Raw genomic sequence first — 1395 nt, forward strand, 5'->3', positions numbered from 1 at the left:
CCATCATGGAAATTTGAGTTATATCCTTGGAGATCCTGAATTCCCCAGACAAAGCCCTGAACGATCCCACCATGGAAATTTGAGTTATATCCTTGGAGATCCTAAATTCCCCAAGACAATCCCATCGTGGAAATTTGAGTCTCATCCTTGGAGATCCTGAATTCCCCAGACAAGGCCCTGAACGATCCCATCACAGAAATTTGAGTTATATCCTTGGAGATCCTGAATTCCCCAGACAAGGCCCTGAACAATCCCATCACAGAAATTTGAGTTATATCCCTGGAGATCCTGAATCCCCCAGACAAGGCCCTGAACGATCCCATCAGTGGAAAGTGGATGTTTTGGGGCTGCTGTTACCTCGTCCAGGTACTCCTTCAGTATAGCCAGCTGTGGGTTGCTGAAGGGGTAGCTGAGGACCCGGGAGAAGTGATTTTCCAGGGAGACGTTGCGGAGGCAGGCGCGCAGATCCTCGGGGCTGTAGTAGACAGGCATCAGCTGGTTGTTCAGAACTGCCTCTGTTATCTCCTTGTCAGCTGGGCAACCTGCTGAAGCCACGGCAAACTCAGGGTTAAATCAAATCCTTCCTCTCCAAGCTTGGAATCGCGGAATGATTTCGGTTGGAAAATTCTCCAAGGTTGATCTGATCCCCGCTTTGTCACCGGCACCGAGTGCCACAGCCAAGGAGTTCCTTGGACACCTCCAGGGGTGGGGACCCCAAACCTCCCTGGGATCCCCTCCCAAGGCCCCAGAAGCTCCAGGGTGCCCCCTGATCCCACTGGGAATTCCTGTGGATCAGGGCTGCTCCCGTACCATCCTCTCGCTTGTGCCGGCGGGGCAGGAGCTCGGCGATGATGGTGGCCAGCTCCTCCCTGGACAGGGGGGAATCCCAGGCAAAGTTCCTCAGCCAGGTGCTTAAAGCTTTCTGCAAGGAAAAGGGATCATCAGGGGGATTTGGGAATGCTGGATGTGCCTCCAGCACATCCCTGCTCCTCACACACCGGGCTCTGAGTCCAGAGATCCTGAACAGCAATTCCTTAAATGTTTGAGCTCTGTTTTCCCGGCCCATCGGTGACCAGAGCTCCTCACAAAGCACTGGGAGAGTTATTCCTGTGATGGGAAGGGGTTGACAGTGACCTGGATTTGCAGTTCCAGCCTGTCAGCTCCATGAACCCTCCCTCCTCACAGAGCAGCATCCCTCTGGCACCAGGCCTCTTTCCAAAGCAGGAGCTGCTGGAAGCAGCCTGGCTCAACAACCCCAGCAGATTTTGATGCCTTAAGCTGTAGATTTCATATTTTCCACATTCTGTACTGCACTGGTGTGTAACTCTGAACTTCACATGAAGTGTCAGCAAGTTCTCACAGCTCAGGCAGACACAACAATCCTTTTCCAGCCCA

General features: G+C 53.0%; 1 protein-coding gene across 1 annotated transcript in view; it reads right to left on the bottom strand.

The window, feature by feature from the left end:
* LOC107210984 (mesothelin-like) overlaps positions 1-1395 on the bottom strand; it is a 23499-nt gene that overhangs the window by 10517 nt on the left and 11587 nt on the right. The window contains exons 17-18 of the mRNA XM_033518004.1: positions 811-1156; positions 358-542 (exon numbers count right to left, since the gene is read on the bottom strand). Of these exons, the coding sequence (XP_033373895.1) occupies positions 358-542; positions 811-1156 (531 nt within the window). The remainder of the gene's footprint in view (positions 1-357; positions 543-810; positions 1157-1395) is intronic.

The sequence above is a fragment of the Parus major genome, chromosome 14 (genome assembly GCF_001522545.3).
Source record: "Parus major isolate Abel chromosome 14, Parus_major1.1, whole genome shotgun sequence".
In the NCBI taxonomy this organism is placed as follows: Eukaryota; Metazoa; Chordata; class Aves; order Passeriformes; family Paridae; genus Parus; species Parus major.